We start from the raw sequence: 22,493 nt of genomic DNA, 5'->3' as shown, positions 1-22,493 counted from the left end.
GTTTACCTCACTGAAATGGACCGCAAAAATGTATATTATATGACATCCAATCTATAGAAATAAGCAAATGAATTGCTTATATTTAATCTGAAAGAACGTTACATCCCCAAAATGCTTTTCGACTTAGTAATTTCTTGTTGAAACGTACGCATTGGACAAAAGAATAGTTATTTCTAAATAATAAGGGTATACTAATTAAAGCAAACTGACCCTACGGATTTGCCAAATAATTTATGGAAATACAATTAGAACATTTTTTGTTACAGCAGGCGACCGTGTTACCAAGCCACTAGTGTTTCTGATTTTGGGCCTATGCTCTCGTGACAAATACCATAGATGGGAACGTTTTTGACCTTGAAAACATTAGATCGCCGCCTAAATATATGATTTCAGGCCCTACTTAAGGCGTCCTCCACGGTCCTTCATATTAGACTTAAACATTTGCCAGTATCACGATGGATGGTTGTTAAAGCAATTATACGTTTAAGAAAAGGTCCGTGATGTACTATTTTGGGAACCTTGTAAAGTTATAGTTGTCACAGTTCTAAACACATTCAGGTGTACGATCATCTGATTAATGTTAATTTACTGAAATCCTTTCATTCTCCTCCCTCCATTCTGCTGACGAAATGATTAGGAAGCGTGAACTGTTAGATGTTTTTTTTTCGATCATTGATTTATCTATCCGCTGAAAAAAAGTGTTATTTGTACCACTGCCTTCATAGTTATCAAAGTAAAATAGCATAGCTAGAAAATAATCCGTGCATAAATAAGTGACGAAATAAATCTGGTGATGAAAGAAATTGTTCAATGTAAAGGACAGCGCCGATTATAGTTACTTTGTTTCATTGCCCTTTGCCCTCTCGAGTAAACGATCGTCAAATATTCATTAGACGCTAATCTACGCTTTATCTACATCGATATTCTGCCCAAAAATTAACATGTTTACATGTTTATGTACCATCGCTACGTGTGTCGTTTATAATCTAAATTGTGATTCTCGTCATTTCGTTTTTTTCTTTTATTTAGCATCTGCACAAAAATTATGCAGACACAGATTAGTCCAAATCGTCGAATGGAGCAAATTACGTAGCCACACACTTTTTCTCCTTATTACTTTTGTTGTCTAAGGCACGAACTTTGGCAACTGATATCATAGCTTCCTACGTTGCTTTGGCCACTTTAAGGACAAGGACCTAAATAGTCGTTTGTAGATTTAAGGATGCTGAAAGCTATATTAGCCCAACAGGCAAAATGTATATGGAAACTTTGTACAGATTTGTTGTTGCTACTCTCCACGTTTGTATGTCCCTTCAGATATGATAGATTAGATTCAGTAGATCGTATATACTCCGACACGTTTGATAGCTCGCAAATAAAATTTCAATTATTGAGATCTGGATTTTCCAAGAACGTATGAATCGACCTTATGTATCACTGATAACAAATCCAACTTGATATAGATTCACTAGATCTATACTAAATTGAGTTTGCCATTAGCCGTATTGCACCAAAAAAGAAGGTTGACTATAATTAGGAAAACAGAAAAAAAAAAAGCAACATTTCATCTAATTCTCGGTAGTTATTTATTTGTAAGTCTTTGTTTTGACCTTCTGTTCACTGTATCTTCTAGCTGGATGTCTCGTTTTGTAGCGCGGTCACACTGCACTTCCATTCTTCATAGCCTCTGCTTCCGAGCATTTAGCTTCTTTCATTTGACGAATACACGTCAGATTTGTATGTTTTTCATTGAATACTGCTGCGGAGAGGCGTCCAGCTAATTAAATGAACGCCTACGCCTTCCTCTAGACGTAGCGTCGCTGAACTGCCTTTAAATCAAGACGCAACGGCAGTATACAGGAGCATCATGCCGATGCGGAACATCGAGTTCTAAATGGGCTACTTCGTCGATTGTTCCAGACCCACGCGGGTGCCTACAGATAAATAGCGTCCTTTAACGACAAGTCAAACGACTATTTGGCGTTCCGTAACAAAAATTCATCATCCGTTTCTGATACCTGTGTCTGTCATCCCGCGTGCTAGATATATCGACAGCACAAGTATTTTTGTACGTCCTGAATTCTCATAGGCCGGACTGCCGCTCACTACACGTGGGTTGAAGTACCTACCTTATCGTAGGACTGATCGTAAGTTCGATGTTACGATTTCACAGATGTTAACAAAAATAAGCGTCGACTGCTTCGAAGATCATACGCGTACATGTGTGTGTGTGTATATATATTTACATTATTCGGAGAGTAGCTCTTACGGGTGCCCTTCGTGCCCTTGTATTTTTGAACCATTAAGTATCAAGAGGCAATATTATCAACTACTTGGCATACTGGATTGGACTACACTATGAAAGAAGTATTTAATTATGTCAGTGTAAATATACCGTATTTGAGTGGGTCCATAATGCTATTAAGCAACGCGTGCATAAGTAGTAACTTTTACCGAAATGTCCGCTCTTTTGCATAAGAACCAGTCGTTCTATTACACAAACACCTATTACGCGAGCCAGAGAAGGTCAGCACGTAGATCTTATCTGAAATGAACCCGTTCGGCATTTGTTGCACTATATAACGATAGTATTTAATTTATTGCTTAAAGAACTTCTTTGCTATAATAGTAAAGCACGTTACTTCTAGAGGCACTATCATTTAGCTATCACAATAGAGTTCCCATATATTTTTGACGCCGAGCATGCCACGCGACCAAGTGACAATGAAGCCAACTATTGCCATCAATTTAGAACGCTCTGTCCAGCAAAGATTCGTCTCAGTATCCAAACTCTTCAGATATTTTTTAGCTGCTAAACAAGGAGATTTGCCTAGTCTTTTCATCCTTCCTCCTCCGGCCATGGAACTCAGGATAACTTGGATACGGCACATAAGTGATAGACGTCAATCTGAGCACCATTCGATGATGCGGTCACTGTACATTAGTGTAATATTGAAAAATAATTTAAAGTAATCAGATTAACTAGTTAGATTACTAAGAACAAACAACTTGTGGTAGTTGCTAACAGCCGATAGAACAATAACTGTTTTTGATGGATGGATGGATGGATGGCTAGGTCATAACGTAAGCTTTTTAACAAAAACGTAAAAAGCATAGACGAGTTATCAGGAAGATACTATTCTACGTATTCGTAACACAAAGAGCACAGAGTGCTTCAACTAGAAAAAAGTCTCCGTTTTCATAGGAGCGTACGATTATGTAAGATGGAACGATATTTCGTATTTTTTTGCTTTTGACGTTAGAGAGATTAGAGTTGTTCTCATTATTGTCACCAGGTGTTGCGCAAGCACCTCTGCTGTCAGCTGGTAATGGAAAGTGGCATACCGCATAAAGGTCACGTGACAAGCGACGAAGTACACCGACGCTAGCCAATTGTGAGGGTTTGCACAGCATTATGCCATTATTATAGCTGACCTAGTGGCCAATTAGTATTCGAGTATCGTTCGACTAGAGTCGTCAGTGCTTCGATTCCCTTGTGGCTCACCGGTGCTTACATGGTTGATGGTCAACAGCCGCCATCGCCTAGAGCCAGAGATGCCCAACGTCCGCGTAAGTAACGACAACGGGACGAGAGGAGCGACAAGCTAGTAATACGTATTGCTTATGAGGCGAAACGCCACGAAATGCGCTAGGTGCTCGACATTGTTCGTTACTGCCTGTCCTATGCTCATAGCTACCCTTAAAGATGATTGGTAAGACGATCTTTGGAACTGGCCGATCTTCTTCACGTATTTTTCCTTTATAGGTCTTTTCCTTGTGTCAACATGTCTATGTGTGTCAGCGGTCGTATAACGTATGCCCTAAAAGGCTAACATTACGTGGAATGCGAAATGCCCCACCTCTTGACCACATGCCCCACTCACTCCCTTTTGGCTGAAAAATTTCTCAGGATCACGAGGAAATATGCAGGAATATAGAAAGTAATCTTGCACACATGTGATGGTGGCTGTTCCGCTATTCAGGTTCATAAAATTGTAGACAACAACTGCTTTCAAGTGATTGTATAAATAGGAATTTCGATTATATATATATATATATATATATATTATAGAACGATATTCGATTTGTAGGTAATGAACCAAAGGCATTCCAACATGTATGACGCTATCCCTCCCACCGGTGTTTCACTTCTTCTTTAACTCGTACCACCTGTCTTCACTCGTTCGAGTGGAGGAAGTATTGGTATTTGTTCTTCTAGTCTAAACAGCTTTCTTTAAATCTCTGTTAAATCGAAATAAAGAAGAAATCTCAAGATGATCGCATCTTTAGCCAGTAATTACGGCAACATAACTCTGAGGTAAAAGGTACCTCTTCGCCATGTATTTATCCTTCAGTAAGACGATTTGTATAATATGATGTAAGTGACGTGCCTCGGAGACTAAGATTGCACCACGAAAAATCTACTCGTTACCACAACTAGCGTAAAAAGACAGTCATCCGAGTGGGTGATACGCATCTCTCAGTGCGCTGCTACGGTGACGATAACTAATACGCATGCTGTCACTCTAATTCATATCTCAGCGTTAGCGAAACTTATTACTCGTTATTAGTAATCAAGAAAGCAAAGAACGAAAATCAAACAAGGAACTAAACAGTATAAGATTACTATTTTTAAGGGTAATAATTGCTTGTATGGTCAACATACTGTTGGGTCTATTGGAAAAACCCCAGACAAGTGCACCGATTGGACTCCTAATGGGGCGAAGTCTTTGGTGCTATAACCATGGTGATGATTCCGAAAGGTTGATCGCATAAAATAAATAGCCGGTAATTCAGTCGCGAAAAACGACCAACGACGACCAGTTTGACGAAAGTAAAAGCACGGTAGTTTGGTGACGCTGTACGACTATTCGACTGCCGATTGCACTTCACGATGAACGCGTGTGGAAAGAGTCACTTGAAGGGTCCTCAAAAGTTCCGAAGTGAGTACGGGGCTACTTTTAAAAGCTGGTGTATATTGATAGCAAGCTTATTCTATGTAACGTATAGATAATAGATGGCTTTTGACAACAGTTTAATGCAGTAATGGCTTTAGCTAAAATCAACTGCGCTATATCCTAGGCAGACCATAACCTCTTCGCAATGTCCGAAGACCTGTAATGCAAATTGAAAAGCTTTTTTTTGCCTGATCACATTCGATTCTATCTAATCTAGCATTCGATTTTACTTTAAAGCTATGAGTTTTGCTCAATGTGTCTTCAACCTAGTTATATTGCATTACTGCGAACTCTGGAAAGGGAATGAATTGGTGAGATCCTATTGACGCCATTTCCACTCTAGGGTTCGCATTAAAGCTTTCTACCTGTCATCGTCTTTTATATTTTAGCTCCCCCCTTTTTTTCGTATACTGACACCGAAGAAAGCCGAACCTGCGACCCTTAACTTTTCTGTCTTCATCATGTTTCCTACTGCTTCTTTAACCGTCGTCAAGTGTAGATTTCTGTGGTGCCCAAGACTTTGCCACGGTGTGATCTCGTGTGCTCCACTTCGTCTGCTCCTCTAGAAAACACATGGTCATCTGTGTTTTGCCGGTACTTCTGCGTATGTTCGAAGCTGGCTGCGGCTGGTTGGGACCTGGCTCGCTGGATGCCCCTGTTTAATCTCAGGATGCATCCCGCACTCGTTTTTCTTGCCACTTTCGCAATGTAGCCTTTCGTACTGTTGTGGGATCCAGTTCCTCCTCAGGTTAGTGCTTAGCAGTTTGCTTAGCCAGTAGGTTCCATGAATGCATATCAGCAAGACATCGGGTGGCTTCCGTAAAGGCAGTTCGATACGCTTGGACCACTCTGATTGCTGCCCCTGTTGATACGGAGAGTAGAGTTCGTCTGTTTCTCTGCCCAGACGGGGGCGGTGTAAAGAACCACAGATTCAGCTACTCTCCCCAATAGATATCTTTCGATGGACCTCCTACCTATCCTCGTGAAATTAATGAGTGTTCTTGGTAGCCTTCCCCGTTGCACATTCTCCGCATGCGCCCCCCTTAAGTCCTCTGTCGAAGATTAGTCCGAAATGTCTCAATATTCCCGCAATCTGAATAGGGCATTTAATTATCCGGATATTAATTGATTGGCACTATTTTCTACTGGTCAAATAAATAGCCTCACTTTTCCCTGGTGTAATCTCGAAAAAACGCGCTTTCAGTTAAACTTTTATGTTGGCTAGTGCAGGGTTTGTTTTATTCTAAGAGGCATCTTTCAGATACTGGCTGACTAGCAAGAGCAGGCCATCGGCGTCTGCTACTCGGCTCCTTTGTTAGGCCTAGTAAGTTAAGTACGCCATCATATTTGAGGTTCCACAGAGTGACACCAAATACTGATCCCTGAGGTATACCACGTATAGAGAGCTAATCAAATTCGTGTTTACCAACAAGCTTATCGGCATAACTGTCGCCTTTCCGTTAATTTGTGCAGTGAGTATAATTCTTAACTGCGTGAAAGATTTACCTTGAGCGTCCGTCTGCTGGCATTACTAAATAACACCTAAATAACTAACAATAATAAAATTGTCATAGTACTAGCCGTTCACTTTATCACTTCTGAAAGGTAATTCAGTTGGCATTATGGATTTCGGACGCTCTATGAGAAAGTTGTATTCATACATGTTGAAACAATCAAAATAGCAAAAATCAAAATAATCCTCTCAGGAAAGAATCTTTCCTACAGCAGAGTGATATTGATATTCTATTTTTAATGCTATTAGCTGCGTTAATTAATTTGGAACTAAAAATTATTTTTTATTGATTTTATGCTCAAGTTAGTTGAGTATTTACCTCTCATTTCCGTCACACAGGCGCTGTGTAAGGTAAATGATGTACAATACGTTGTCGAAACACAGGTGGGCAAAGTTAAAAACGTCTCGTAAACGTTGGTAAAAATGCGCGTCGGTTCAAGCTGAGCTATTTCATACCGGTAAACTACTAGCTCAGCTCCCTGTCAAAGCTCAGTGGTTAACGTATTTGCCTGCCAATCTTAGGGACATGTTGTGGTCTGGGTCCGAATCTGGGCATAGACACACTTCTCATATATATATATATAATTTATCTCTTGAAAAAGCTGAGCTCTTTGAATATGCAGAGGATACCCATGATGTTTCTTTTCTATCTATCTGTCTATCTAAGTATGTAAGCTATCTAGGTACATTTGAAACACTCAGATCGGATGAAAAGTGTACAAAATTTAGGTTTTTAAAGAAATTTACAGATCTATTCAAGTTTGCGTAAAAGAAACGTAAAAACAAAGTATTCCTAATTGTATGTAGCAGATGTCACTTCGTGCTGCTATTCAAATACTGAGATATACTTTAATGTAGCCACGTTTACAAGCATCCTCCGATGAAATTAAAAAATGGTTTCTGCAGCCCAATATTTTTCAGAAGGATGACTATTTTTAATATCATATATATGTTTATATATATATATGTTTGCGAATAGAAAAAGAAGGAATTCAAACGTGTCATTGGAGACCTCATTACCCCTTATTATCATTATAAAGGTGACGATCATGGTTAGGCCAGCTATCGGCGCTTGCGGCCATAGTGGGTCGTCATTTGCTGCCAGATGGGTACTGGGTTGCAATGGCGTAGAAAACGCTCGCTGGCGACCAATCAGTGAATATCAAAAAATTGAAAAAGGAGTCGAGCATAGAAGAGGGATTTGCGAAATATTGACTATGAATCGCAAACATGATTATATTCCATGATCTGAAATTTACAACGGCTGCTTTGGTCGAGAAGTGCAAGTTAACAACCGTATTAATATCAGAGACGGCAGTAACTAAAAGGGGAAGCCAATATGAACGGCAAAATCGGGTTATTCGAAAACAGCAGCAGAGAAGTGAGCAAGGCACAATTCGACAAGCTAAATTGTCGGACAACATGGCGGGGGAATTGAGCCGATAAAAGATTGCTAGGACCGGTTAGCGACAGAAAGCAAACAGGACTATGGAGATATAATAGAAGAAGAAGGAGTTACGAAATGAACTGCTGGTAAAAGTTGAATTGCAACTTTTGTCGTGCTACTGTCTCTGTTAAAAACAGCTTTCAGAGATATGAAGCAGACTGCGGCTATACTGCAGTCACATTGGCCGTTCCGTTTGTTTTTTGCCTGCTTATTTAGACTGCGAACTAGAGGTTTCGAAGCAAGTTGATAATTCGAAAATTAACCGCCTCCGCTTCTGCTGCAGTCGAGTCTTTTTCACCGATAACGACGCTAACTACGACAATGATGTTTATGATCTTGCTGAAGCCGATAACGGGCAACGACCGCAAACGTTGACTTCGTCTAAACCGGCGGCGCACGTGCTGCTCAAAGTAGTTGGCGCGGTTGCCACATTACAAAACCACCTCATTCAGCGCCATCTATATTGTCGCTGTTGCTGAAGGCTAGAAAGACGACGATAGATGGCGTATAGCCCCTGAAAAAGGCATGGAACGCACAATCACTACCTGTACTATGACAATTTATAGCATAATAGTAAAAATACGATATACTATTCCATGTACGTACGGCGTCCGAGCAATATTTTAGCTATAGTTTCTATAACAACAGCAACGGCGATAAAAACTGCGGTGAGTGGATCAGCAGCAGCAGCAGCAACAGCAGCAACAACGGGAGGATAGAAGAAAAGCGAGAATGAGATTGAGTTCATCATTAACTGGAATGCTTAACAAGGCTGTCTATAGATTGCCCTAAAATAGACTGCAGTATCGTTGGGAAGATAGATAAGAGCAATCACAGGGCACAATACTAAAATGCTACAAGCAGAACTTGAACGGTCGTTGTTAGTTCGTATACTAGTAACAAAACTGCTTGAACTGGAACATCGTAGAAGTTTGACTCAGAGAGCCTAACAAATACCCCTGTTAGGTGACCAGTGATTAGGACGAGTTAAAGGTCGCTACTGGCCCCCAGCGAAGAACAACTATCGTTTTCTATATTCAACACTGGTAACATTCCTTTCGTGCATGAAAAATCATGTACTTGTATGATAGTAGAAAACGGGTGTGTAGTTCTAACGAATTAACTCTTCATCCACTAGTAAACATTCAGCGGTCGGTGACCGACTTGGCTCGTCGGTCGGGCTCCACGGAGTGCTGTTCCTAGAAGTCGTAAAACGGATTTTTTCAAGGTTCGATCCAAGACCAAAAAATCATGAAGTGCAACGGTTGAAAACTGAAGAAACAATATCAGTATTCAAGTCATTTATAGAATACCAATTGAAGCATCCGTCGCAGCTCCAACATTACCCAGTGTCATATTGAAGGACATAGCAGATTTTTTAGTTGTGAATGAGGAGCAAAAGGTTGATCTAGGTTGTATTGTTTTCACTGAACAGTCTTCCTTTTGTACGTAATAAGCACTGGCCCTTCGCTACTGCTCCCTTGAATATGTAGAGAAGTGGATGGATGCTAAGAACAATGATCCAGACGCTGAAATGTTCTTGTTCACAAAATGGTATATACACTTTTTTTTTTTTTCTCGCTATATTTAAATAATGATCCAGGGAAAACGCGATGCATGACGTCCTGTCATCGCATTTTCAACTTCATAAAAGTACCATTCAGATCTGAAATCCGTTTACACCATGCGTACGCGCGTTCCCTGCCATTATTTTAAACTGCTGCTTCAAGCACACCATCATCCTCGCCTTGCCTTCCATTGTTCAAGATCGAAGCGCGATGTATACTATCGATGATTGTTGTCGCTGCCTCACCGGGTGTAATACGGCCGCACTGTCCAATATACAATCCCATTACATTTCGTTTCGGATAATAATTCCTTTTGAATAGGAAACCTTGAAATTTTCCGGACATAATGTTAGGTATGCTCGTAGGTTATCTCTTGCTTGTAGGTTATATCTATGTAAGTTTCTTTGTACACTGACATTTACTGATAACGTGGAATTGGTTGCGATAGCATCGATCACAGTTTCAGTATGGGGGGTTTGCATAGACAATTGACGTAGCATCAATTTATCATGACCTCTAATCAAGTGGGTACAGCAGGTGCCTTATATTTATGTATTCGACACCACCCACAGCGTTTACGTGAAGTCATTCGTTTCGATTTACGTTTCGGTTAATCTGATAAGAAGTACGCGCAGCTACTCGTTCTCCAATGTATCTTCATCTCAACTTTTACGTTTCTAGTACGATAGGTCCACGCTGCCACGAAAGCCATCAGAAAAGTTGAATTAAACTGAATGTTACTTCTTCGTGTTTTTCGGACGCAGCCAGTGCTGATGTCGTCGGAGCGTTGCTTTTAAATCAGCCAAAGGACAGAACCTTTATTCAAACGTTTTACGTTTTTTAGTTCTGCATACGGAAAAATCGTTAGTACTCTAGATAAATGTCTGTATTTCTGTACATGGGAGAAATAGGAAGCTGGTTTATGCGTACGCTCTGTGCGGCGTGATCGAAGCATTGTTGCTCCCATTTATAAACAATAATATATACTAAATTCTATTCGAATGCGGTTCGATCCTAGTTTAAACTTAAACTTCAATCAAGTCACACTAGCACCAAAATACCCTCTTTCATTGTGTTAAATAAACGATAATTGAAAATTTCTAAGTTGCAGAAGTTGTATTAGACGGGCATAAGTCTAAGTATCTCGATTGACTTAATGGATGTCCGCCGCAATTGATTCCAGAAGCTAGAAATCTTATTGTTCACCAACGTTTGCTCTTACGTCCGCATTTTCATAAATGCACGTAAGTGTTTTGCTTTTCTTAGTTAGTTACAAGATATGGCTAGAGTGCTAACCGGGCGACGCAAGCTTTTGATGTTACAATGTGTTTCTTAATTCAAGTATATGACCAGACTGACGACTAAAGTTGTCAAAAAATCGTTGTGCCTTAAAGCGATCGGAAAAGACGACACAGTTACTGCAAGCTGCACTGATTCTGGTGACTATTTAATACCTGTGGAAACAAACTGGCATTGAATTCCAATTACTGCTAGGTAGGCATACGTGCAACTAACGCGTAGGAACGTTCTACCTTATCCGTGGCCGTCTAGAAAGAGATTTTGATGTTAACGAGGTATCTAAATGTGGATAATCTGACAGTTAGTTGTCTGTAGGTGATCAATATCGACGAGAGATGTCTCTTCGAAAAAATTAACTATTTTTTTTTTCCTATGGCTTTTAATTTGGCACAGTTTCGTGCAGTCAGACCACTCACGTCACCTTATTGGTAAACAGAAGTCAAGCGTTCATCCAGCAGCTGATGGTCTGATAGAAGCACCCGTTTGTATTGAGAGATTCCCGAACTACTTCAATTCACTCCACTTTAGTATTTTCAACGAAACGTCGTTACGCCGTGGGTCAAAGATGCACCATGAAATCAAGTTATCTACATAATTATCTCTATCCATGATGAGCTTTCCCTTGATTTAAAGCAGAATATAGTTCTCCTGGTGCCCATAAGGGAAAAATTTATAACGCAACCACCATAGGGTTAGTTAGATGGCAACACGTGCCGGAGAACTTCGATACATGCGATTTCCCTAAACTGTAAATAGAAAAAATCCGCTATAATCTACAAATATAGTTAGGTTTGCTAGTACTTTTAATAGTAGACGAAAAAAAACACTATTCTTCCTTTAGTTGATGTTACCGTTTTTATGGAACCTTTTTACTTATATACCTATATGGACAATCTCAAAAATTTTAATTGTATTCGATGGGCGGATTTAGCTTAATAAGAAAACTTTTAATAATTATTTAACTTCATTAGAACTATAGAAAAAAAGATAGACGGTCTATTTCAGTACATGTTTTGTATACTACTTATTAATGAAACTAAACCTCCTCAAGTTTACCTATTCTCTTCGGCTTTTTCCGTCTGATGATTTCAGGTCCGATTGCGGGATTGCTGGAGAAGATTATGTCGATTCGGGCAATTGTGACTTGGGGAGTGCTCACTGCTGCCATTTCATCTATTCTATGCTATTTTGCTTATAATGTGACGATATTTATTCTTCTCATAGGCGGCCTGTACGGTATTGGCACCGGGCTAGCTTCCACTTTAACCCCGATCCTTCTTAATGAGCGTTTCGAGCCAGAACGCCGTGCCCTGGTAAGCCCCATGCTTTACGGTGTTCATTAGGTTAATTCTATGTCTCATTTTGTTTCGCGGTGAACGTAGTTTGTTTACAACTTGATCAGAGTCAATTAGTTTAAGACGCCAGACGAAGATCGCCAAATCAATAAAATTATGAGCTTAGAAGTTCCTTGAAAAGGTACTGAGGCATGCTGTTGCATGATCTAATGCGGCATAAAATACGAAAGCAATGTAACGGACATTGAAATTAAAGAAAAAAAAAAACTATGTAGATCGACTTTTTTTTTGTTGACCTTTCAAGGACTGTATTAAAATAACGTCTATACGAGAGACTTGTCAGAGTGGACTGTTATCCCACCATCTAGCATAGGGCCGAAGCGTCGGTTTCTTGCAGCTTTTAAGGTAACCAACTAGGCAATAGACAGAGTAAGTTCCTTAATGCAGCTGGCTATATGAAACAGTTGATCTATCTGGATACACAACTGACTAGCCTATTAATAAAGACCCTCTATGCCATAATATTATCGAGATCGTTTCAAAATATCACTATTGTTAGTTATATCTAGTCGTTTGATAAGAATTTACCGGTGCTGCTGCCGGTAGCTTGTGCCGTCTGTACGTTGTATTAGCGCCCTTCTTAGGGGCATCGTGGGCCGGCTTAGGCCGACCGTTCAACGAAGTTTAAATCTGTTGCTAAACTATATTCTGCGTCTATAGATCCAGCTGTATATAAATAACTATAAAACATCAGAAGGTGTTGCCGGCTATTTGAGTGCTTTGATAACGTCACAAACGCTTTCGTTCACTCTAAGAGACCCATTTGTCTACTTTGCATATGTGTGCGTGTGGGGGCGTGTTATAAGAACGTGCCGCAAGGCAAATTTGATAAACTGCCAAGCTGGTTTAAACGTGGATGCGGAGATACGTTGATGTCTGCCGTTTGGTTACGTATAAGTAACGTGTTCGGTTCTTTAAATTGCCCGGCAAAAGAGGCTAAAATGTCTAACGACACCTAAAGTATGGGCGCCTTGTGGCCTTTCAACAACAACAACAACAACAACAAGATACGAAATATAAGCTATAACGTTATGGTAATTATTAGATAGGGTTTCGATTCGGTTGTACCTTGAAAAAGCAGTTCCTAATTACGTGTGCACCTTAAGCACGATACTGTGGGCGAACGAACACGCCTTAATAATACCTTCGAACTCCAAGGCAACGTTTATCGTGCAAGCAGTTTGTATAACGTTATTTTAAAGAAATTTAACATAACAACATGCATATAAATCCAGAGTAAAGAAAAAATTTATTCGTACATGATAGAGGGACAAGGAAGAAACCAACATCTTCAAGTGTATGAATCTCGAACGTGTCGTTTTCGAAGACAGATATAACAAGGAAATACATCTCAAATAAACCTGTGGCATGGCCGTCGCGGCTCGCTGACGATCATTTTTCACCTTGTCGTATCGTACGTACTGCCTTTGTACGCTTACAAATGACACCATACGCTCGTTGCTTAAAGCCGTCCCAAATACTAAATGGAGTTCAGCTAGCAGTTTTGGCATTGGAATGTTAAGGCTAACAGGGTATGATTCCGTGTCCTAGCTCAAAGTACTTCCTAGGCGAAATGTGGTACCTATTTGTATTCATTTCGACATACGGCCAATGTATGAGCTTAAAAAATAAGTTCTTGCGTTTTTTACTGAAAAAAAAACACGCTATGTTTAATGCCATGTCAAGGACTTACCATGTTTTATATTTGCTGGCCTTTAAAACGTTATGTTCTTGATTTGTGTCGAAATTAAGGCCGCTGAGGTAATTGCCCAGCGAGCGACAACGATGAAAGTCTGTCCGCGAAGGATCTGAATATTATAGAGGATGCAGAAAGATTTCCTACTTAGAGCCTCGAAGGACAGTTGTGACAATGGTTAAGGTTTTCAAATTCAGGTGGCCGTCGAAGCAGTCTGAGAAAAACAAAAAAAAAAAAAAAAAGCTGTAAAAAAAGCTCCAAAACTTTTTTTCAACGTAATACATTGGGCTATTGGGTCGAACTGTTGAACGGGATTCGCCATTGTAAAAAATAGCATGTATACGAAACCCAATTAAGACTGAACTGTCTACTGCCTTCACGTGGCATAACTCGCAATAGATTACTACATGGCTAGTATAGCAGATCGACAGAATCAATAATAAATGTATTCCTCAATCGTCGACGTTCACACACGTTTTGCGTAGAATTTCGAGTAGGGGAATCCGTTTTAAAAAGAGCTATCGATTTTCGAAAAAAAAAGCGTCGAGGGCGCGTAGGCACCAAAGAAAATTATATTCAGCTGTTCTTTAAGTATATAGTTATGTATTACTAGCTAACTATTTTTAATATAAAGTAAAGTATTACTTTTCATACGCCTCAAAAAAATATAACCGTTAGTTCTGCCTTAACTAAATGTTTCGGGTTTTACGTCTTGCACTGTCGTTAAGCGTTGCTTCAAACGGTTCATCTCCTCTAACGTAAAACAAAATCTGTCCGCGACCGGTATCGAACGTAGGTTCAATTGTGTCTATGGAAGAGACTCTGAAAGGGCTTATTAAGGCAATATTTATGATGTATTCTTAAATCTTATAAATAATGAGTATCGTCTGCTTCCATTTGATCTCTAATACGTTCAACGTAATTAGAGCCAAATAGTTTTTACGCCGTACAGTAGATATGCACGCTGGCTTAAAGCCACTCATCAAATCGTAGGTAGTTAAAAAAAAGTTTGTCTGAAGAAAAAGAGTATTTTCCCTTGTCTTTCGAAAATCTCGAACCATATTGGGGTCCTAGTGTGGATCGAGCGTGCCTTCCATTTGACATTGGATGCAGCTTGTCCGGATGAAAGTATAATTTAGTCCCTCACTATTGATAAAAGACGTCTCGTCCTTAAGTGGATTGGTAATAGTAAGCGGTCCTATGCGTAGTTTGTGTTTCACTGAAATGGGTTAATTCCATTGTAAATAGCTAATGTTATTGCCATTGACATGCGTAAAGCTCACACTGCTCATGCCACAGCCAATTCCGTAAATATAGCACTTTTTCGAATAGTTAAACTGCACACCCTTTTAGGAGCATGCTTCAGGTCTCTACCTAGGAATCGTGTAACTTTTGGCTTCCATATTTTGAGTCACTACGACCTTCCAAGGGTTTGCCTATACATTACGGGCTACCCTCTCATCCTAATATTATGTATCGGTTGCAGGCGCCAGTCAGTTTTCCTACTGCTATTCTTTTACCAGTAGCAACACCAGATTCGCTTTCTGGAGATCCAAGCCATAGCGCCTATACTTAGGCTCTTCCTTTAGCTCCCACTAGGTATCGCTCAGAGTTCTGTGGTGAATAAGAACCCGTAACATTTTTATCATCAGCTGTCCCACTAAATACTGTTATAACAAAATAACACACTCGAGCAGTCCTAGGTACCTAGGTAAAGATTGATTACTGTTTTCTGTCCACAATTGATAAAAACAAAAACTACCTTATTTTCGGTTGTCTTTAGTGAACTTACCTTTTGACCCCATGGTTGACAGAATATTTGCTGCCTAGAAGACCTCTATAGGCTTATTGATGGTCTGACCGAATTCCGCACAATTTCCCACATTTTCCAAGTATCATAGAGATCCGTGCTGGTTTCGGTCCCCTGTTTATCCACGGATAGGCTTGAATGATTGAGTTTAGGTTTGTTTTAATCAAATTAAGTGTTACCGTACGGATTACGTAGTGTGTTCAGGCAGGGATTGACTTTCGGAGCAAACAATTTTTAATCCGAGCAGGGGAATAGAACAGCACGTATATATTTAAAAAAAAAAAGTAACTTATTTCAAAATAAGCTAAATTAATGCTTCAAGGTTTATATTCAAATAATGTTTATTGTTAATTAACGCTGAGGTTATTCCAGGCGTGTGGTATTGCATTCGCCGGTTCTACGTTGGGATCATTTGCTTGGCCGTACCTTATTGAGTATTTCATTGAGCAGGTTAACCTTCGAGGAGCAATGCTTATTTACGGAGGTGAGTAAACAGTACACGGGAGTCGCGTATTGCATATATATATATATATATATATATATATATATATAAGACAAGGAAGGTCGCGTCGAGTTTCTTTTTTTATCAACGGGTCTTCATATAGAAAAGACTACTATGATCTATTTTTCATACAGACTACCATAACAATCTCGTGTTAGTTGGTAAAGTTATTCGTTAATTGTACACACAATAGCGAAAAAATGGGCAACTACAGTGTTTTTGTGTACCAAGATCAGCATGGACTTCGTACACTGTCTGAGACAACTTGGTTTATGAATGCTTGCTTTCTTCCAATCTGTATTGCAATATTGCAGGATTAATTCTACACGCTTTACTGGGATCAATGCTTCTAAAACGGTCGAAGAATTCCGTTCCGAATGATACGGCACTTGCGAACAAGGGAACGGCGAACACGATGGACAAGGAAGCTTCTAAAAGAATAAATATTGGTAACGGCGGCAGAATCGAGGTGCGAGTCGAAAATGGGCTAGATAGCTGCATGGAAGCCAAGCTCGCCGTAGTCATGGTCAGCTCTCAGGCTGCAGTCAAAAAGGCCAATGGAATACCCTTGATTACCAAAGATGCCTACGGTGGGTATCGTTCCGGGCTTGTAAAGCAGCTCAGGATAGGGAATTTGAAATATAATTTCGCCAATTAAAGTTATCTATTAAATTACATAATTTTATATATCATCTTGTGTCTCTAGAAAACATTATAAACTATTAAAGAACGATAATTGTCTAAGTAGAAGGTTGTCTGCTTCAGTACGAGATGCCTATCAAACTGTATCCTCCTAGTAGAACTTTCGGCATGATTTAGAATAGCCAGACAGATCTTCAAAATACTTGTTCAGTTTATTTTATCGTTTGTTCTTTGGATGCTGGCTTTTGTTTTAAAACACAGATCGCAAGGACCTGAACGCTGGAGCAAATTCAGTTGTCAGGATCAAGCAGCCCTCATTGATCCGTCGTTTTTTCAGTGAAGCACAAAGGGAAATCTCTATATTAGCGGACCCCTATTTCCAACTCGTCACAGTATCGTCTGTATGCTTTCTTTTCGTCTACGTTACGGTATTTATCATTATAACGGACTACGCCATGGATAACGGCATATCTTACGGAAATGCTATGCACCTCATAACAATATTTAGCATTGCGGACCTTCTTGTAAAGCCAGTGCCAGGTAAAATCTCAGTTTGTGCCAACTATATTCTAAAATACTTCATTTACTTTGTAGTTATATGTTGGAACATATCTGCGGTGATGGCTGCATGATTAGAAATCGTGAGGTATCCAGGAAAGTGTAATTAAAATATATGTATAAAGGGGTCTACATAATCGTCTTCTATTCGGGTGAGACTTTCGGCATTCACTGACGACGTAGACTGTGCAGTAAGCCTATTTCACTGACAAAATTTACCTGCAGAAGTTTATTTGTCGAATATGGCCGTACAAAAGAGGTCCCTGACCCATCGTTTGGCCCTTACAACTTCTAGTGACCTTCGTACTATGCTTCTCGAGTATTAACGATTGTACTATTTTGATGCATTTTACATAACTCGATAAGTCTTTCTTTAACTACATCAACGACATAAGACACAGCTCACTCTTCCAACAGAAGGGGGATTCTCGTTATCATTAAGCCAACAGTTAACATGATGAGGAAAGCAAAAAAGGAAACGTTTTGTTGTATAGCGTCTCACGTTCGTGTCGGTGTCGCTTGTACAGAGATGAATCGCGTGGGCGATAGTGAGTTACTTTTTTTTACGTTGTATCTATGACACACGACGCATGTTCTGCTGTTTATTGACACCCTGCTACCAGTCTATTTGCCTGCAAGGACGCAGTGAGGGAGCACTGTCTACAAGAAAACTTTTATCGATAGCGTATCAAATAATTGAAGCAAATAAAGATTTAGAAAATTCCGTAAATTGACACCGACCAGCTTATATTAGGCTCTTGCTTGTAAGGCGCCCCGGGGGGGCGGGGGGAGAGGACATTACAGTGTTATTTTATCTGGTGCTCACCAAGTCGTTTGTATTAGTATGTAATAAACATCGCAAGGTTAGGTTTGTTGGGAAACTTCAATAAATAACTTGCAGCTTATAGAGGAGATTTCAAACACAAGCTTTTAGGTGTAGTATATTAGTTAAAGTTAAAACTACAAACATGTTTTTCATTTGTCGAAACGAATGGTATCATAAAGGCAAGCAGAAGCAGAGACCCATAGATCAGTAATGAAATGAAAATGATAATGTAGACTTTGTACCGGTGGATGTGCTTAACGCAAAAGATCATTTTCGTATATGTTTCGTTTTAGTGAAATGTTTAGCCACTTCTTTTTTTCTATATCTCGTTCCGCCCGCTTTCGTTTCAGGCTGGCTGACATGTAAGAACATTCTTACGAACAGAGACATTATGATTATTGGCGTTGCTTCAATGGGCGCCATTTGTTTCATTCTACCACATACAACGTCATACATAGGATTCTCCGTGATCTCGTTTCTTTACGGCCTACTTACAGGAGGACTAGTAAGTCACATAGAAGACACGAAACCATTATAAACTTAATTTCAAACGCAGGCTTATATAACTTGCTAAAATATAAGGGAAGTGCACTTGGAAGATGGGTATAAGCGCTAGTTTACCGATCAACAATCGTTTAAGTTGAGGGCAAATATTATAAAGAACATATTGAACCAAATAACTAAAATGTAATGGACAATGGATTTTTATGTACATGTGTTGTTTTAGTATGTAAAACAGCAAATCACCTTTGATTTATTCGCGTGTGCTGGTAGTCGTCAAAATATTCATGTATATATATATATATATTATGTAGATCAACAACACAATGTCCCTCAACTATAAAATATGATAAATATTAACATGCAAAGCTGTAAGAAACAGGATTTGGCTGAGAATGTGGAGATGAGGTAAATTAAACTAATTGACCCTTGCCAGGTGTTCTTGACCCCAATTCTGATCACGGAGTTTTTACCGATAGAGAGGGCCCCAATTGCGGTTGGATTGAGTAACTTCTTTGTGGGAATCACAGGCTTCTTAAGGCCGGCTTTCATAGGTAAGGCACATCGAAATCGAAACACAATTTGCTCGATGAAACGTAGGTTATAAGCTAACAGACACAGTCTAGGTAGCTGTGTTTGTATTTAACTATCGTTACGAAGACCAAAGATACTTGTGATATTTTGCTTGATAGATGTTTTACGATGCTATTAGCGTACGGCATGGGGATTTCTACGTCAAGTCTATCGGATACCCGCCAGCTAGGTAGATTATTATCAAAAGTATTCAAAATGTAGTTATCCAAATAATAGCATCTAACCTCTTGAGTAGATAATAATGAAACATCAAATCTATATATATATATATATATAAAAACGTTGGTATTAAACATCATATCTAATTCGTCGCTAGAAGCTAAAAATACTGATAATTTAACTGATCTTTACGTTCGTATAAGGTGAAGGAAATTAAGATCGACACCGAAAACTAATAATTCGATCGTATTTCTTTTCACGGAAAGCTTGAAAAAAGCTTATTTGAAAACTTGAAAGTTTCTTTGCCCTTCAGATGCAGAGGTCCGCGTTTCGTATATCAAAACGTACCACCACCTTCATATAGCTCTGTCAGAACGTATGTAGCTCATTTGCCTCACTTCGCTTTATTTGCGCCTGAAAACAACGTTACCAGAAATTCGTTCGAAACGTCTTATGCGACAGATAGACCTCGTTTTGTGACGCCGCCAGGTGTTCAGCGAACCACTGCGTGACTAGGCATCATAAAACCTAACAGGGAAGCGGGGAACTGAGAGAGGGTCGTTGCTTTTAAAAATAGTGTGACCTGGTCTGTTTACAGCCAATGCAAACGAGTTGTTCGTACTAAAGAGAGCGGGCCCTAGATTGCCCCCAGCTGTTCCCGACCGTTCTCACGTCTGATTTTCCCAAAAGTCCCCACGATTTGACCTCTCTCTCTCTCTCTCTCTTTCATTACCATATTTCTCGTTGAAGCGAAAAACTTACCTCTTTTCGGCCTGGAAATTTCTTTTTATTTTTTATATGTCGCTTATCAGCTGTTCAGCCGTTCGATGCAGGTGACGCAAGTTACATGACGCACAAATATACCTTCTGCTATATCCAGGGATATATGCGTGTACCTACAAGAAATATCTATCCCTTCATATATAACCTTCATTGAACTACGCTTTCATACTCACTCATTCCTAAAGCAACTACACTCATGCGAAGAAAAGCTTTGTGAAGCCAAGCGTGGTTGATCGCGCCTGCCGTTGAAGGACCAATAAAAGGAAGCTTTGATGCTGTTTCCTTTTTCAGAAGGATCATTTAGTGAAACTAGTAACGTAACTGATCACGAAAGAAGAACAAAAACCGTGCCTCTTAGACTGTTGTTCGCGGAAGGCAAATGGAAGATGTTCAATAATAGACAGTTACCTCAGGAACAACAGCTGAATGTGTACCCACGTCGGAGATCTTTTGAGCCCAACTTCTGAGCACAAATGAGCTTTTCTGCTCTATAAAAGACGAGGATATCACATGAGGATTGAACGTTTCGTTCAATCGAAAGTGCGGGTGCTTTCAGGCACGCTCACCGATCATCACTAGAAACATAGATTAATGAAGCTTTGAGAATAACGGTTAATACCAAATACGCTAATAAAAATTATAATTTGAAGCCATTTGGAAGTTTTTAATGAATACGATTTTTTAAATACGAAGTTACAGAGCGGCAAAATTCTCTTGTACTGAGAGAAATGTTTGCTCTCTCCCCTGTTTATGAAATCTAGCCATCGCACTTGTATCAAATCATTATTTCCCTCAATAATTAGCAATATTGTTGTTTTTCTATATTTTCGTGATTTTTCAGGGTATTTCAAGGACGAATCGAACAATTATCACGGCCTATTCCACACGATGGGCGGCGTGTGTTTGGTTTCTGCCAGCCTTTGGATATTTGAATGTGCGATTCGGAAACGTAGGGAAGGTAACAAGTTTCGGTATAACTCAAACGCCACAGACCTGAATCAAGGTACCCTAAGTGCGCGTTCGCCGGAAGTTGACTGACTCGCCTTGGCCTAGAGGAACGCGGAATTTATCTAATGAAAAGGCTTATAGAAAATGGCTTATTTATCCAACATGTGAAGGACAGCTTGAGTCTTTCAGGCGAAAATTAAAATGATCAATATCTTAATAGACCACAATCGTGTGGGTTTAAACGTTTCGCAGATAAAATTGAAGTGGACCGCGACATATGCAAAATACAGAATCAACATCAAGACAAGTGGAACCTTGGAGCTTAGCTCACGATAAATGAGAACGTTTTTAAGTATATTTAAGCTATTTATAATTACGTTCGTAATGAGATGGATAGTTAGTAGATGGACCCCCTCAATTATTCCGGAGGTTTACGTGATACGAGGAGGAGTAGAGCCCAGTACCACAAGTCACGCAACGTGTACATAGTGTTGCACTGGTGATCATAAATGTTACAGAGTCATGTGCGGATTAATATATTCTAGGCTTTTTAGACCATAATACCAAAAGCTTGTTAATATACCGGCTGTTTAAATAACTTCTCCTGAAAACTGTACAGGATAAAATGAAATTTGGGTTGTAGGCGGTAAATTGTAAGTTCATTCGAACGGGTATTAACTTGGATTCATTTGTTAACGGAGTGGCTACGCGAGGTATCCGGCACTGGGGTGGGGGGTGATTTTAAGAGGCGTCAGCGAATACAGATGCCGCAAGGTTAAAATCATGATACCCTACCTGGTTGGGAAGAGCAAAGTAAATCTTGTGACCACCGGTAGGATGTAAGTGGCCATAACGACTCAATCACAGGCCAGCCAATTGTGCCACTTATTAATTTTTACTAAGATTTTAAACCTGGCGATAAAATTGTTATTTACGTTAGGCTAATATGCAATTACAGGAATGCGAGGATACGTTCGGCGTCAATTTGTCATCTTAGAGGAGTAATGGATAACCGCTGTAACTTGTATAAGATAAGCCTAATTGTTCACGTGTCCCTTCTTAGTGTATATTGTGCTCTATTTATGTAATGTAACCTTTCTTCACTTACCATTACCAAGTTACTTACCATATTTATGTATTGTGCTATCTTAAACGAAGTCCGAAGGTGTGCCACCGTCTACCAAGTGTAACGTAGCTAATCTTTTGATGAAGCTGGATAGCACTGTTCGGAAGGAGAAATACTAAGGGCAAAAACAACAGACGGAAACTAGACGTTATCGATTTTGTAGTGAAAAGTGTACAATTGATTCGTTCGTGTACATCGTCCACATATA

General features: G+C 39.6%; 1 protein-coding gene and 1 long non-coding RNA gene across 5 annotated transcripts in view; one reads left to right on the top strand and one right to left on the bottom strand.

The window, feature by feature from the left end:
* The window catches only part of LOC111266545 (monocarboxylate transporter 12-B), a 28,588-nt gene extending 6,296 nt beyond the window's left edge, over positions 1–22,292 (top strand). Inside the window, exons 2-9 of one of the 3 annotated variants that reach the window (XM_022844116.2) lie at positions 11,878–12,098; positions 16,019–16,130; positions 16,463–16,738; positions 17,052–17,330; positions 18,525–18,679; positions 19,112–19,229; positions 21,053–21,169; positions 22,118–22,292. In XM_022844116.2, the coding sequence (XP_022699851.1) occupies positions 11,878–12,098; positions 16,019–16,130; positions 16,463–16,738; positions 17,052–17,330; positions 18,525–18,679; positions 19,112–19,229; positions 21,053–21,169; positions 22,118–22,164 (1,325 nt within the window). In that variant the 3' untranslated portion in view covers positions 22,165–22,292. Of the gene's footprint in view, positions 1–11,877; positions 12,099–16,018; positions 16,131–16,462; positions 16,739–17,051; positions 17,331–18,524; positions 18,680–19,111; positions 19,230–20,502; positions 20,954–21,052 lie in introns of those variants that run through there. The other 2 variants (XM_022844113.2, XM_022844115.2) reach the window with 2 other exon arrangements.
* Positions 6,163–22,375, bottom strand: LOC111266546 (uncharacterized). Of its 2 annotated transcripts, XR_002684155.2 has the most exons (4): positions 22,286–22,375; positions 15,629–15,760; positions 13,834–14,050; positions 6,163–8,432 (listed from the first exon to the last, which is right to left on the bottom strand). It is a non-coding gene; the product is annotated as an uncharacterized LOC111266546 (long non-coding RNA). The 2 variants fall into 2 exon arrangements; XR_002684154.2 differs by lacking the exon at positions 6,163–8,432 and having other exon boundaries at positions 12,092–14,050.
* Between the last annotated feature and the right edge of the window lie 118 nt (positions 22,376–22,493).

The sequence above is a fragment of the Varroa jacobsoni genome, unplaced genomic scaffold (genome assembly GCF_002532875.2).
Source record: "Varroa jacobsoni isolate VJ856 unplaced genomic scaffold, vjacob_1.0 scaffold_1095, whole genome shotgun sequence".
Taxonomy (NCBI): Eukaryota; Metazoa; Arthropoda; class Arachnida; order Mesostigmata; family Varroidae; genus Varroa; species Varroa jacobsoni.
The sequence above is the reverse complement of the archived record's forward strand: the minus strand, read 5'-3'. Positions and strand labels throughout refer to the sequence as shown.